At 39.7% G+C, this 14695-nt stretch overlaps 1 protein-coding gene and 1 long non-coding RNA gene across 5 annotated transcripts in view; one reads left to right on the top strand and one right to left on the bottom strand.

Annotated features, from left to right (window-relative positions):
- Nucleotides 1–13199, top strand: part of DNAJC12 (DnaJ heat shock protein family (Hsp40) member C12) — a 37719-nt gene extending 24520 nt beyond the window's left edge. For 2 of the 3 annotated variants that reach the window (XM_038410421.1, XM_038410420.2), the window contains exons 3-5: nt 464–603; nt 8283–8484; nt 11477–13199. In XM_038410421.1, the coding sequence (XP_038266349.1) occupies nt 464–603; nt 8283–8484; nt 11477–11571 (437 nt within the window). In that variant the 3' untranslated portion in view covers nt 11572–13199. The remainder of the gene's footprint in view (nt 1–463; nt 604–8282; nt 8485–11476) is intronic. The other variant, XM_043519323.1, reaches the window with a different exon arrangement.
- LOC119858893 overlaps nt 1–14695 on the bottom strand; it is a 33612-nt gene that overhangs the window by 16921 nt on the left and 1996 nt on the right. For both annotated transcript variants that reach the window (XR_005294044.2, XR_006282866.1), the window contains exon 2: nt 13172–13282. This is a non-coding gene — a long non-coding RNA (uncharacterized LOC119858893). The remainder of the gene's footprint in view (nt 1–13171; nt 13283–14695) is intronic.

Genomic DNA, 14695 nt, shown 5'->3' with positions numbered 1-14695 from the left:
TCTTACTGTTCCTTGGTGATGTGTTCTGCTCTAACTTCCTTGCTGCTTTGGATCATGCTATGTTCCGTGTGAAATGCTGTCATGCTATTGCAATGTTGGTTTTTAAATGGGGTGATACCTCATGTGTTTTGCTTTGAATACCACATAATTTTGATAGCCCTCAAGTGTATAAAGCTTCTAAATCAAGAGACAAAAAGGCACCACATTTTGACATTTGCATTGAATTGTTCATCTGAAAGAGGGCATCAATTGTCCACTAAAGGTGTTAGCTGTTGAGTCAGCTAAGACTTCCTCAAAGCAGTGAGCAGAACTGCCACATCCTTTCATCACTCTTTTATTTTCTTTTCTTCCCCAACCTGTCTTGCTGTTACATAGCTATTTATTGGTCATTGCTGTTCCACAGAGGAATTAATTTATTTAAAAATAAGTATTTGATGTAACATCCTTTTGGTTTGTGTTTTAGTGGAGAATTTTCAGAAGCTGCAGCAGGCTAAGGAGATTCTTACTAACGAAGAAAGTCGAGCTTGTTATGATTACTGGCGACGAAGCAAAATTACCATTCCATTCCAGCAGTGGGAGGCTCTGAGCAACTCCATAAAAACGGTTGTTTTTTGTTTACCTAAATTTCCTGGGTATACATTAGCATTAGGAGATTAGGTAGATCTATGGGAAGGGAAATTCTCCCATGGGCAAGACAGGATGGGTCAGAGATTAAGGACTGTTCATTATATCAGCCTTCTACTGTTTTTTAATCAGTTTCCCAGTGTTGATCTGATGGAGGAAAGGACACCAATTAGAAATGGTTCTGCTATGTGACCAGAAATACTCCCCCAAAATTGCTGCATAGCAATATGTAACAAGAGTGCAGAAAAATACCCCCGAATTTATTAAAAAACCAAATGCCACAAACTGGAAGGCAGTCAGATGATGTAGACATTTATGAAAACATACGTGACGAAACTCTGATAGCTGTTTTTGTTCTCAGGGACAATATAGGTTTTATCTTGTATTTCTGTCAATCCCATAGCAACTTTCTCAACATTTCAAAAAACTTCAGTCATTTAAAAATAATTTACTTGGGACTGAAAGTGGCTATATGATCTTGGTTAACCAAAGGAATGTACTATGATAAAAGACTTGTGGTATATTTTAAGTTAGTTTTTAGAATGATTACTGGGAATGAAATCCTGGCCTCATTAAAGTCAATGGCATACTGTCATTGACTTCAGTGGGGCCAGGATTTCACCCTAGGAAAATAAATCTTCAGTAATTTCTTTAATGAGAATATAGAATAGATTTTTGAAATAACCAGCATACCAACAAAAAATGTAATACTGTAGTATCTGAAGTTGTTATGGTTTTTTCCTGTTGGCTGTGAGGATTTAATATGACAAACTGGAAATACCTGCATATCTCTACTATAACCAGTTGTTTTTCCTAACAATTGATAGATTCTGACCTAATAAATAATCATGATAAATATTGATATTTACATAAATATTTTTCTAATTCATAAACAAATGATCCTTTCTGGTCATTTCTTTATTTTTCAGAACAAATTTTTGTTTATTTTCTAGTCTATATCAACTTCTGTTGATTTATATTTTTTATTGATGTTTGTGAAAATGAGTGAGTCATTGCTGTGTATTAATTCTGTTGATGTCACCACTGCCCTGAACACTGAGTACTACAATTCATTTTGAGAAGATATACTCTATGAAGATAAATAATCTGGAAGATGCTAATTATGTCTGAGCAAACCACACTATTTAGAAGTTTTGATATTTTGTCTTTGATCTGACTGCCAGGTATCAGAGGTATTAATTTATTGTGTTCAGGCACCTTAGATGTTTTTTCCACAAACTTTATTTCCGGCTAATTATATGTAGCTATTCTTGATTTTTTAAAATCATCTTCCTGGAATTCAAGCTAGGAAAACAGGTAGAAATATAGTGGTTTATAGTAGCAGAAGATGGCATTCATTTATGATTACATAACATACAATTACATTAGTGTCGGTGTACATGCAAATTTATTTTTGTACAGTGAGTGAAGCTTTTTAAACATTGTTTTTCTGATCAGTGTGTACTTCAACTAACATGGAGTAATACAGTTTGGGAGATCTTTCCAGCATAATTTACAAGTCTCTAAATGTCAGAATTAGCAGCATCTGTCCTGGTCCCTCTACGTACATCAGTCTGGAAAAGGGGAAAAGTGCCAGATGAGTGGACCAATGGAGTTATAGTGAAGATACCAAAGAAAGGAACTCTCAGTGATTGTAATAATTGGCATGGTATAAAAACTTTTATCTGTGCCAAGCAAAGTATTGCATAAGATCATAGTTCAGTGTATATCAGAGGCAGTTGATAGTGTTCTCAGAAAAGAGCAAGCTGGTTTTCGGAAAGGGCGCAGATACACAAACCAGATCTTCACTCTACGAAGCATAACAGAACAGTGCTTAGAAAGGCAATGGCAATTTTACATAAATTTCATAGACTTTGAGAAGGCTTTTGATAGCATTTACAGGACCAGACTATGGTGCATTCTGCCAACATATGGAATTCCTTTCAATATAATCAATGTCATCAAAAGCTTCTATATCAACTTTACAGCAGTGTTGATCACAAGTGAGCTCAGTTTTGAAAACAGGAGTACGTCATGGGTGTGTCATGTCTGCAATCCTCTTCAGCATTGACATCAACTAGGTAATGTGGTGTACAACAGAAGACATGCCAAAGGCATTAAATGGACACTCTTCTCATCCCTTGAAGACCTGGACTTTGCAGATGATGTCGCTCTCCTATCATATACCCAACACCATATACAAGAAAAATTAACTCGACTCAACGCATTCAGCCAGCAAAGTGGACTGAAAATCAACCACAATAAGACATATATCATGCCTTTAATATTGCCTCACTGTCACCAGTATGGATAGAGGATTATGTTCTCACTAATGCAGAAACATTCACATACTTGGACAGCACCATCAGCCAGGACAGTGGAACAAGCCAGGACATCCAGAACAAAATCAATAAAGCCAGGAACAGCTTTAGGAGCTTAAATACAATCTGAAAATCATCAAAATACAACACCAAAACCAAACTCAAAATTTATCAGAGCTGCAAACTTTCAACTCTACTTTATAGTGCAGAATGCTAGGGAATGAGAAAGTATGACATGTCCAAACTGTCTTTATTCCATACAACCTGCCTCACAAAAATCCTCTGTATCTTTTGGCCCAGAACAATCTCAAACCAAGTTCTATTGACACAGTGCAGCCAAGAGGATCTGAGCACCATCATTACCAGGATTCATCGGTCACGTGCTTCGGATGGAACCTGATTCCATCACCAGAGTAGCAATAAGATGGACACCTGAAGGCAAGCGAAAAGGAGGCTGCCCGAAAACAACATGGCAAGAGCTGTGGAAGCCGAGCTGAAAAACCTGGGGCACAGATGGGGAGCCATTGAAAGACTTGCCAGAAACAGACAGGAGTGGAGGAGCTTCGTCACTGTCCTAAACATAATAGGAACAGGATGATGATGATGATTGACGAAATGTCAGAAGATGTCTTGCAGTCATCAAGTGCAAAGTATTAAAAAAAGTGCAACATTCAGGGCTTGGCATAGCATCTATCCCTTGAAAGGATTGTGAAGAATACATTATTTGGAAGATACAGATAAGCTGAGATGCAGAAATATTAACACATTTCAACAGTAGATTCTCTATTACTGCAAGATCTAAAATAAGCAGTACAAATTATGATAAGGAAGTAAATGTTTTTAAGGGCACCCATTCTAAGTTATTCTCCAGTCTGTGCTGCATTTTCTTAATGTAACAAATTCACTGGTCCTTGAAAGGTTTCTTTCCACAAATTATACTGTGGTCCTGTCAACCCCCAACTTGGTTTTACAGTGAAAGACATTAAAATAGTTTTCAGAGTAGCAGCCGTGTTAGTCTGTATTCGCAAAAAGAAAAGGAGTACTTGTGGCACCTTAGAGACTAACAAATTTATTAGAGCATTAAAATAGTTGACATATGTCAACTGTTACCAGCCTTTTTAGGTTAAACAAGGGAAAATATTTAATAGCAACAGAATAACATGATTAGGTAAAATCAAAAACAAAGTAAACTAGTAGCGTATTCCCATCTTTTCAAATGGACCAAAATTCTAAATCCAACATATGGAGAGCTTTACTAAATAGACTGTTTGTTTCAACTTGCATATGATATTTAATCAGTCCAAGTGGGTATCACTCACAGATCAGAAGAAATTTTGTTCTCTTCCTGCCTGTTTATTTGCCTTTCTGCTCCTCTACATACCATAGAATCTGAGATAAATTTTAAAACCTTTGGGCAGCCTCTTTGGGCTGAAATCTTACATATTATACAGCTGCCAAGTGACCACTGTTTTCTTTCTGACCCTTATGAAATCGCCAACAGTCTGTAGTTTCAGAAAAGAAGAGAGATAGAATTATTTTGCATAGGGTACTTAGATTATTTTAACAACAAACAACAACAACAACAACAGTGATATATGAACACAAAAACATTTCAGGGGCATTTGCTACGTCAAATTTACATTTTATTAATGTGAACATTTAGTTTGGATGCGTGAGATGACGCTTAAAAAAATCACAGCAGGCCTCCCTGTGAAGCTGTATCCTCTTGTCTGAAAACCACATCATCAGCAGCATTCAGAGAATATTTCTGACACTTCTTGTGCTTTGTATTTTTGGTAGTGATCTAGATGTGGCAATTTTCGAATGAATCCTTTTTGGAAATCTTTTTCTCAGAGAAATAAAGGAAAGAATTCCCCCAAATTCACAATGTTAAAATCTCATTATAAAAATAAATTAAACAACCACTCTCTTTCTCTACTCAATAATTTCCCTAATAGTTATGTCAAAGTAGGGGAATATTGCTTCAAGAATGGAATAGGTAACAGCAATAGATTAAATCTTAAAAAACAAAATTCCTGGTTTCATGATTTTTTCCCCTCAGTAATAAAAACAAACCTAGAGAAACACACAACTGAAGACAAACACTTTCTAGGAGAAAAGGAGTACTTGTGGCACCTTAGAGATTAACAAATTTATTTGAGCATAAGCTTTCGTGAGCTACAGCTCACTTCATCGGATGCATTCGGTGGGGAGATTTATATACATAGAGAACATGAAACAATGGGTGTTACCATACCTACTGTAACGAGAGTGATCACTTAAGGTGAGCTATAATCAGCAGGAGAGTGGGGGGTGTTGGGGCTGCCTTTTGTAGTGATAATCAAAGTGGGCCATTTCCAGCAGTTGACAAGAACATCCCACAGACATTCTTGTCAACTGCTGGAAATGGCCCACCTTGATTATCACTACCAAAGCCTTTGTTAGTCTCAAAGGTGCCACAAGTACTCCTTTTCTTTTTGCAAATACAGACTAACACTGGCTACTACTCTGAAACTTTCTAGGAGGTATCTGACTTTTTATGGTGATCACTTTTCATTTAACTTTAAGTCAGAGCCATTAGTAGGATACATATTAAGAACACATAGTAATCCAGTTTCCATAGGAATGTATCCCTGTGTGTTGAGGAACAATATTGTCAGTTGCTGCATGTGAATTAATAGACTGAAATAAGAAAAGGAGTACTTGTGGCACCTTAGAGACTAACAAATTTATTAGTCTCTAAGGTGCCACAAGTACTCCTTTTCTTTTTGCGAATACAGACTAACACGGCTGCTACTCTGTAGACTGAAATAGTCTCCTGATAATGGAATAATCTTGGTTTGATAATATTTGTCAGTGGAGCTCTTCAGGCTTCTGAGCAAACTCTAAACTCTTTTGCTGTGCCTTGCTCCCATATGATGGTAGGTTCAAACATGGTCCGCAGGATTTCTCTTAATATGAATATGTTTCTTTATCCTTTCCTTCGTCTGTTTAGATAACTACCATCATATCTCTGTGGCAGCTGATTCCAGTACTACTCTAGGTCATCTTGCCGGAGGGAGTTTGATGGAGGAAATGTCAGCTAGTATTTCCCCTCTCCCCCCCCACATATTGCCAGCAGCTAAAAGACATCTTCTGTTTGATACACCTAGACAAACTTATCAAAGGAGCAGGGTGCTGAGTTGAGGGGGGTATTTTGAAGCCTCTTGCTGCCAGCCAGACTGGCTGACATAATAAATATTAGTGACAGATATTTGGTCTCCCTGGACATGGAACTCAGCAGTGGCTTTGCTTCAAATCTCTAAAATATTCTGAAACAATGGGATGGGAATAGCATCGGAATGATTTATAAGTAAATTCAAATAAAATCAAATGGCTAAAGAAAACCAGTCATGGGGGAGTTTGGTTCTGGACCAGTCTGAGTAGAATGAACTTGTCACTGCTTTATTTCTGAGTGCATTAGACATAGTTTTAGGGCTGTTTCTCAAGTAACAATTTCAGCACATCGTGGTGCTGTGGAACCTTTATCTGTTTTCTAAGTCAGATTGTTAATTTTGAATGCTTCAACACAATATTTAAATTGTCTACATTTTGTTCTACTGATTATCAGCAGGTTTGCTTGTTTGTATAATTCCAACTATTAAAAACAGGTCTGATAGAAATCTGAAAAACATTCTCTTGGAACCTTGTGCCATACGTGGGACATTGCAGAAACCCTGGTGGCATGGATTCTGTGTGGCATCTTCTTTCTGGAATGAAGCTGCACTACAACTCCCAAGAGCTTTTAAGCTCTCAAAGCTCCATATTGCCACATAGATTGTCAGGAGTTGTAATTCAGCTCCATCCTAGAAGACTAGTTGGCTCAGCTACAGCACAAGTTACTTTATTCATCCATCAGAGACTTGGTGGAGTGTCTGAAAGGGCCAGAAGAAAACCAGGATTTAGATCCACCAAGAGGAGGAAATTTTGCCATTGACTTCAGTGGATCTAGGATTTCACCTGCTGTGGCTGCTTTTTCTCAACAAAGCAGAGAGCAGAATATCACCATTTTCCTTGAAAAGTCTTGTGTAGACACCGCCTCTGCCCCAACCTCTGTAAAGAAAACTGTATCTATGAAAGAATATCTTTAAGTTTTCCTTGTAAGCTGAGGAAAACCTACACTTTTTTTAAAAATTATGTATGCTTGAATGAATATATGTATATAAAGCTATTGATATGCTTGGTGCTTTGCAGACAGACGTTCTCAGGATTTTTCCACTAATTTTGTTGGTGGGAAATTTTTTTTGCATACATCTACTAGGTCCCAGTTGTGCAATATCATGATTATCCTCAATTCAATTAAAATGAATATGAATTGAGAATATATAGTACCATGCACAATTGGGCCCTACTAGAGGTGAGCAAACAAATTGTCCTGCAAACAAATGTTGTGAAAAAATGTCTGAGACCATTTGCCTATAAAGCACTATACATAAGTATATAAGGATTGGAGGATCAATCCCTCCAAGCTTGATTCAGTTCCAGTTGAAGTCAATAGGAGTATTGCCATTGACTGCAGTGAGAGTTACACCTAGGTAACACTTCCAGAAATTCTTAAGTCTCATTTTCAAAAGTGACTAAGCTCTGAAATGCCTACGTGACTTTTGAAAATGGAAATAAGCTTCTAAATCTCATAGGTGCTCTTGAAAATTTTACTGAGCAGATGGTGGGCAAAATATATTAATACCTTAGAATTATTTGCTGCATCTCCACTTGTCCTCCTTTATCCCCATCCAAATTTAACTATAGATGAACATCACCCAAACTACTCAACTGTTAATTCCAAAATTCAATTTCATTTTCCGAATGATCTGTAATTTCCAGAAAGTGTTTTTATAGCATTCTAGAGCAGTGGTTCTCAACCAGGGGTCCAGGGTCTCCTGGAGGGCCAAGAGCAGGTTTCAGGGGGTTCGCTAAGCAGGGCCAGCATTAAACTTGCTGGGACCCAGGGTAGAAACCCGAAACCCCACCACATGAGTGTGAATCCTGGGGCCCTGAGTGGATGGGGCCCCAGGCAATTGTCCTGTTTGCTACCCCCTAACACTGGCCCTGGCTTTTATATGCAGAATACCAGTTATTGTGGCACAGGTAGGCTGTGGAGTTTTTATAGCATGTTGGGGAGCCTCCGAAAGAAAATGGTTGAGAACCCCTTTTCTAGAGCATACTTCTGTTAGTTAAAAAGAATAAACCTGAGTAACTGCACGCTGACTCCTTTAAAGTAGAAAACTAGCTCATGTTATGTTTAAAATCTAATGTACAACTTAGATTTGTCCATTTGTTATTTTTTGATTTATTTAGTCAATGCACTGGGCTGTCAGAAGTAAAAAAGAGCCAATGCTGGAAGCACCTGAGCTAAATAATAGCAACAACATAACTAATGACACTTGGGCCCAACAGACTGAAAACAATAAAGATGGATTGTCAGATGAGAGAAGGGAGCAAGATGATGCTGAGACTTCTGATGAGAAGCCACAATCTCCAAAGAGTCCAGACTCTCCAAGTAAGTGGAACCAGTGATGTGACAGATTTCAATGTTCAGGCATTTTACCTGATACTGAAGTTTTTAGTCATGGAAAACTCCCATCTAATTAAGTGGAAGATTTGCTTGAGTATGATGTTCAGGATTGGGCCTTAAAGATTAAACTGGATAAGAAATGGGTGACTACATAATTTTTTCAGTAATTCCCATTCCCTTACTTTCCTGTACATTTGCATATGTCTTATTACTTGCTGCGCACATGTAAGAATATTAGACAGAGAACATGAGTTTCAGAACTGTGAGTACAATTAATGTGATCGCTCATGCAGCTAGCCACTTGTATGCATAGAGTATAACGAAGATGACTTCACATTCAAGTAACTAAATATGTACAGTTTTGAAAATCAGGGCTTGAGAGGAGCAAATTGCAATACTAAGGATTCCAATTGCTGTAGGCTCTTAATTTAACTAGCTATCTCAATTAGGGCCCAGTTTTATACCACTCGTGTCCTGGATTTTGATGTAATTTATCCAAAAAATGCAAATTTCTGTATTCTTCTGTTTATAAAATATTACAAATCCCAGACCAAGTTCAAGTTATGGCTCTCTCAAGGTGGCCCATGATTTCAGCCGCTACTGCCCACTTGTTAAATTTTCAAACAAGCACCTTTTGTGCTTTCTCTCATGCTGCCCCTCTGGCTTGGAAGGAGCTTCCCGCAAACATCTGCAAAGTTACATCACAATCCTCCTTCAAAACCTCCTTCAAACTCTCTTTTTCTGTCATGGCTACAAAAAAAACTTGACCACAATTAGACTGCTGGTGTTCTGAGATCACTGCCTATCATGCTGATCAGTATTGTCTTACTGTTTCCTTATTCTTCCCTGTCTGTATCTATCTGGTTTCAGAGTAGCAGCCGTGTTAGTCTGTATTCGCAAAAAGAAAAGGAGTACTTGTGGCACCTTAGAGACTAACAAATTTATTAGAGCATAAGCTTTCGTGAGCTACAGCTCACTTCATCGGATGCATCCGATGAAGTGAGCTGTAGCTCACGAAAGCTTATGCTCTAATAAATTTGTTAGTCTCTAAGGTGCCACAAGTACTCCTTTTCTTTTTGTATCTATCTGTTGTCTCTTGTCGGATACTTAGATTGTAAACTCTAAGCAGGGAGCAGAGACATCTCGTTGAGTGTTTTGTACAGAGCTTATCACAGTGGGGCCCTGGTCCATGACTAGGGCTCCTCAGTGCAACATGCAATATAAATTAATAATCTAGTTTTGTGGTATTTTCTGCTCTAAATGTTTAGGGGCTAACTAATTCTCATTTACACTAAGGCCCTTTTACACTGCTCTCGCAATGTACATGGGGGTTAAAGTGGGTATAAATGACATTTACACCTAATTCAAGGACTTTTTATACTTCTGAAGAAGTATACAGGGGGTCTTAGTGTAAAGAAAAACTCAAGCTATAAACTTTTAAAAAAACCTAAAGGCATAAATTGGAGCTAGGCAACTCTGAGTCCCATTAATTCCTCCACTGGAAAAATACATACATCTTTTAGTTATTAAAATACTAACTGTGCCTGGTTCTGTACAAAAACATAGAAGATGACCTATTCCTTGTCTCAAAGAGTTTGTTTATTTTGTTAGAGGGCAGTGGTTTCATAATTCTGGGTTTAGGCCATCACAGCAAATGATTATAATATAACGAAGTACTGCCTGATCAAATAGGAAGTGAGGTAGAGCTGTGAGGGATTAAAACCTTGGGGGGCTGTCTGTAAGCAAGGACTGGCCTGTCCCCCAAGATCCTTACAACAAAGCCTATTGCCAACTGTGTCCACAGATCTATTCAGGGGACACCATCATAGGGCCTAATCACATCAGCCACACTATCAGAGGCTCGTTCACCTGCACATCTACCAATGTGATATATGCCATCATGTGCCAGCAATGCCCCTCTACCATGTACATTGGCCAAACTGGACAGTCTCTACGTAAAAGAATCAATGGACACAAATCATACATCAAGAATTATAACGTTCAAAAACCAGTTGGAGAACACTTCAATCTCTTTGGTCACTCGATTACAGTGACCTAAAAGTGGCAATTCTTCAACAAAAAAACTTCAAAAACAGACTCCAATGAGAGACTGCTTAATTGGAATTAATTTGCAAACTGGATACAATTAACTTGGGCTTGAATAAAGACTGGGAGTGGATGGGTCATTACACAAAGTAAAACTATTTCCCCATGTTTATTCCCTCCTCCCCCCACTGTTCCTCAGACGTTCTTGTCAACTGCTGGAAATGGCCCACCTTGATTATCACTACAAAAGCTTTTTCCCCCCCGCTCTCCTGCTGGTAATAGCTCACCTTACCCGATCACTCTCGTTACAGTGTGTATGGTAACACCCATTGTTTCATATTCTCTGTGTATATAAATCTCCCCATTGTATTTTCCACTGAATGCATCTGATGAAGCGAGCTGTAGCTCATGAAAGCTTATGCTGAAATAAATTTGTTAGTCTCTAAGGTGCCACAAGTCCTCCTTTTCTTTTTGTGGATACAGACTAACACGGCTGCTACTCTGAAACCTGTCTTCTGACAGTGGCCAATGCTAGATGCTTCAGTGGGAATGAATGTTGCCCATATTTGCTCAGTTTGTTAATAGTTTTTGTTTAGATGACACTTTTGTTCAGATGTTCTCTCTCTCCCCTCCTCCCGTCCCATCCCGACCAAGGATTCAAACTTCATGCTAAAGACTTACATTTGACTTATATTTCAGTCACAATAATCAAGACCTACTTTAGCCAAAGTGGGTGAGGTAATATCTTTTATTGGACCAATTTCTGTTGGCGAGAGTGAGTCCAATAAAAGAGATTACCTCGCCCACATTTTCTCTCTAATATCCAGCTACTGACACAGCTACAATAACACTATAACTACTTTAGCCTAATCAGTTTTAAATGTTTCTTTGTAATAATTCATTTCCTCTCCCTTTTTTTCTTTTTTCATAGGATTTTTAGATGCAAATTGCTCGCACTTGCGTTTCCGCTGGTCAGGTGATGCCCCTTCAGAGCTTCTGAGGAAGTTCAGAAACTATGAAATATAAAGTGTGAGCCCAAGACACATGACAGCATGGAATTGTCTACTCAACCGTGCAGTATTTTTTGTCCATGGTTAACACTTGTTTGTATCTTGTGCCTATTCACCATTATTTGAATGTTCAATTATGTGGCTTTTGTAACTCTGATCTGTTATCACACTTTGTATAAGTATTTTAGGAGGAAGAATTTTGAGGGCCAGGCACTACCTTTATTCAGTATTAGCATAAGTAACAATTATATGCATAAAGTGGTCCAGTGTTTTATATCAGTTTCCTGTGTTCTTCTTTAGTATACAATCAGATGGCTTTTCTGTCCATATTAAATATATAAGAATGTATTGTGCGTATATATTTCTTGCAGGATGAAGAACTCATGGTATTAAAAAATAATCTCCCAAACCTGAATGACAATGAATTTTAAATACAGCTGTGTATATTTCTAAATTAGATATTTTGGGCCTGATACTCCACTGCCTTGCACATTGTGTAGTCATTCAGACCTATGCACAGTGGGTGTAAAACAAGTGTAAATAATTGGAGAGTTCCGACTTCGTAATGTTTTGCACTGGAGTTAGTGACTAAATGAGATAGTGGAAAATCAGGTCCATTAAGTTTTAACATGAGCAACAATTAACATGAAACACTTTGATTCTTTGGGCAATGTTACAAATTTTTAACACTGTATAACCTATGTATATATACTGATAGTGCTAAAATGAATTTGTGGATTGAAGACATTTTGTTTGTTGGGTGGCCAGCTAACTTTACAGCAACAAAGTTAAGTTACTGCAGGATATATACATAAATATTGACTGTTCTTTTAATTTCTTGGATCCAGATCATCCCCTGAAGTTTCCTGCCTACCATCTCTTCAAATGGGAGAGATTTGAGGGGGGCCATGCAAAAGAGAAGGTGTGAAGCCTCCCTAAAACCCATGAATATTTGGGAGCTTCAGGGAAGGGTAATCCAGATCATCAGAGACAAAGATGTCTCCTGTATCTGTGCTTGTACAGGGAAACTATGCTATTACTAGCTCAGTCACCCTGTGGTTAGCAGCTGCCAAGGAAACCTTATCTAAATATTATGATTATTGTATCAGATAATTCTTTGGCCAATAGTTGCAATACAACCGTGGAGTTATTTTTGTGTTATGCAAAATAAAATACCATTCACATTGTAGCTCTGTAATCTTGGCACAAATGAAAAAACTTATATGGAACTGGGAACATGCTGATAGTCCCAAAGCTTTTTAAATATAAATGGCAAGTTAATAGTTAAAAAATGTCATCTGATGAACAGATTAAAGCTGAATGCAAATAATGTCATTAAAAATTCCAGTCTCAGTAAAATTGAAGGGTGAGCACAATTGTTTCCTGTTTGCTTATTTTGTTCTCAGAATATGATGATAGCTACAGGTTCAATAATAGTAGAAAGTGGCACTGATGACTAATACTGTTATTGAGAAGCTTTAATTTCCTGAAGTCAAACACTGTTACCTTCCACTTTCATATCCATAAATGAGGAGAAACCAAGATTGCTGGGGATGCAGTGAGCGAAGATGTTATAAAGCTGATGCAACGACATAGCAAATGATAAAATGACTCACAATAAAGGCTTCAGTCTTTCAGATGCTGCATCAGTCAGTTGTGTGTTGGGTATTATTATTGCTTCTCAGCATCGATACTATCTGTGTCATCAGAGCCATTAAGAGTCTCATCTGTAACAGGAGTGGCATAAATTTGGACCATTTCCCCTTCTTCCTTGTCCGTTACCTCTTCATGGACCAGACTAGCTGTTGACATGGACCAGACTAGCTGTTCTGTTTTTCCCCTCTCATTTCATGGAGGTGTGTCTCTGGGCTACTGCAGTGGTGACCAGCTGGCTGAGTCCTCTTCCCTTCACTGCTTCCTGACATTCCTGGGCCTGATTTTCCACTGCCTTACACCTTGTGTAGTCATTTACCACCACATCAACAACATGTTAATGACTACAGAAGGAGTAAGTCAACAGAGAATCAAGATTGCAATCTGCAAGATCAGGGGTGGGCTAACTTTTTGGCCCTAAGGCCATATCAGGGTTCCAAAACTGTATGGAGGGCCGAGTAGGGAAGGCTGTGCCTCCCCAACAGCCTGGCCCCCGCCCCCTATCTGCCCCTCCCACTTTCCGCCCCCTGACTTTCCCCCTCAGAACCCCTGACCCATCCAACTCCCCCTGCTCCTTGTCTTCTGACTGCCCCCTCCCGGGACACCCCCCCATCCACTCCCTGTCCCCTGACTGCCCCGACCCCATCCACACCCCTGACCCCTGTCAGACCCCCCAGGACTCCCACACCTATCCAACCCCCCCTATTCCCTGTCCTCTGACCCCCGCCCCCAGAACCTCTGCCCTATCCAACCGCTCCCTGTCCCCTGGCTGCACCCCAGGACCTCCTGCCCTTTATCCAACCTGCCAGCCCAGCCCCCTTACCATACCGCTCAGAGCAGCATGTCTGGCAGCCATGCTGCCTGGCCAGAGCCAGACAAACTGCCACGCTGCCCTGCATGATCGGCAGCACTGCCGCCCAGAGTGCTGCCTGTGTGGCGGCATGGCTGCGGGAGAGGAGAAACAGCAGGGGAGGAGCTGGGGGCTAGCCTCCCGGACCAGGAGCTCAGGGGCCAGGCAGGATGGTCCTGCAGGCCGGATGTGGCCCACAGGTTGTAGTTTGCCCACCTCTGCTCTATAGTGAAAGAGACACTATAGTCAGGACTTGTTTACATGACAAAATTAGGTCAACTTAATTTAGGTTGACCTACAGCCACCAGAGTAATTCAATCAGCTGTTGGTGTCCCCACAACCCTGCTGCCGGTGGTGTGTCTTCACCAGGAACACTTGTACAAACTTAAATGGGGCATTGTGGGGAACGTACAGCTGATTGTGGGGCACTGTCAGCCACATAGAGCTAACAGTGGGTGCTCCCCACCCATCCTGGGTGATAGCCCAAGGTCTGAGCCTAGGGCAGGCTCAATTTCACAGCACCTAGCCTACCAGGAGTGAAATTGACTTTCTTGTCAGTGTCATGATTCCAGCTGTGAGCCCCCTGCTGCTCTGAGACAGAAGCTGCCCTGAAAATGATAAGAATGACCCCAACAGC

This window comes from Dermochelys coriacea, chromosome 7 (genome assembly GCF_009764565.3).
Source record: "Dermochelys coriacea isolate rDerCor1 chromosome 7, rDerCor1.pri.v4, whole genome shotgun sequence".
NCBI classification, from domain to species: domain Eukaryota; kingdom Metazoa; phylum Chordata; order Testudines; family Dermochelyidae; genus Dermochelys; species Dermochelys coriacea.
This window is presented reverse-complemented; position numbering and strand designations above follow the sequence as displayed.